This window comes from Plectropomus leopardus, unplaced genomic scaffold, assembly GCF_008729295.1.
Source record: "Plectropomus leopardus isolate mb unplaced genomic scaffold, YSFRI_Pleo_2.0 unplaced_scaffold70902, whole genome shotgun sequence".
NCBI lineage: Eukaryota > Metazoa > Chordata > Actinopteri > Perciformes > Serranidae > Plectropomus > Plectropomus leopardus.
The window spans coordinates 1-763 of NW_024678032.1; the positions used below are offsets into that span (position 1 = coordinate 1).

Consider the following 763-nt stretch of genomic DNA (forward strand, 5'->3'; position numbering starts at 1 on the left):
AGTAAGTTGGACTGTAGCCTCTTGTAGCGACAGGTTTGCTCTTAAGCACGTCAAGGGACTGTTCTTCAATATTGTCAATCAGCATTCTGATCTGTTTCTGTTCTTCATACTGTAAATACCACTTTAATAAATGTTTTACTTTTGTAACTTTCTCTGAAACATATTCTGTGAGTTTGTTTGCAGGACCAGAATGTTTTTCTTGTCCTCTTCTGCCTGTTTCCCTCTCATTTTCATGAAATTGGTCGCCTGTGTTACACAGATCTTGCTCCTTGGTGAGGGATACATAATCAATGTAATCACCAACCTCTGATATTTTTTTGTATCTGCCACTGCTTTCACGCTCAGCTATAAGAGCCCATTCAAAACCAAGCTCCTGAAGGATAGTTATCTGATCTCCTTCATAGTTGATGTCCTTTATCGGTTTTGTACCTGCAGTTAGTTCACTAACCCAACCGCTCAATACAGAGTTGAACTGTTTTTGAAGTTCCTCTTCATCTTTTTCATCCCTGAACTGATGAGCGAGCTCTTTGCTCTTTTGTAGCAGTTTGTTCTCAAACTCTGGCTTCTTATCATCTAACTTTTTACAGGCATTCTTCTGCTCGATGACTTCATCCAGTTTTCCTTTGACTCCTCTCACTTGGTCCTCATGAAACTCCTTGATTTTGTTTTCAAATCGTCCTCGCCACTGAACCAAGATTTCTTTGTCTCTGTCATCGTCAAAGTATTTTGTCATTGCTTTTTTGACTTCTTCATAGGTTTTGTT

The 763-nt window shown here is 39.2% G+C and overlaps 1 protein-coding gene across 1 annotated transcript; it reads right to left on the reverse strand.

Moving 5' to 3' along the window:
• Positions 1-4: 4 nt before the first annotated feature.
• On the reverse strand, positions 5-760 carry LOC121940009 (interferon-induced very large GTPase 1-like; the record flags this gene model as incomplete). Its single annotated transcript, XM_042482897.1, has 1 exon — positions 5-760. A coding segment is annotated over one exon (756 nt), but the record flags the coding sequence as incomplete, so codon positions are not given.
• Between the last annotated feature and the right edge of the window lie 3 nt (positions 761-763).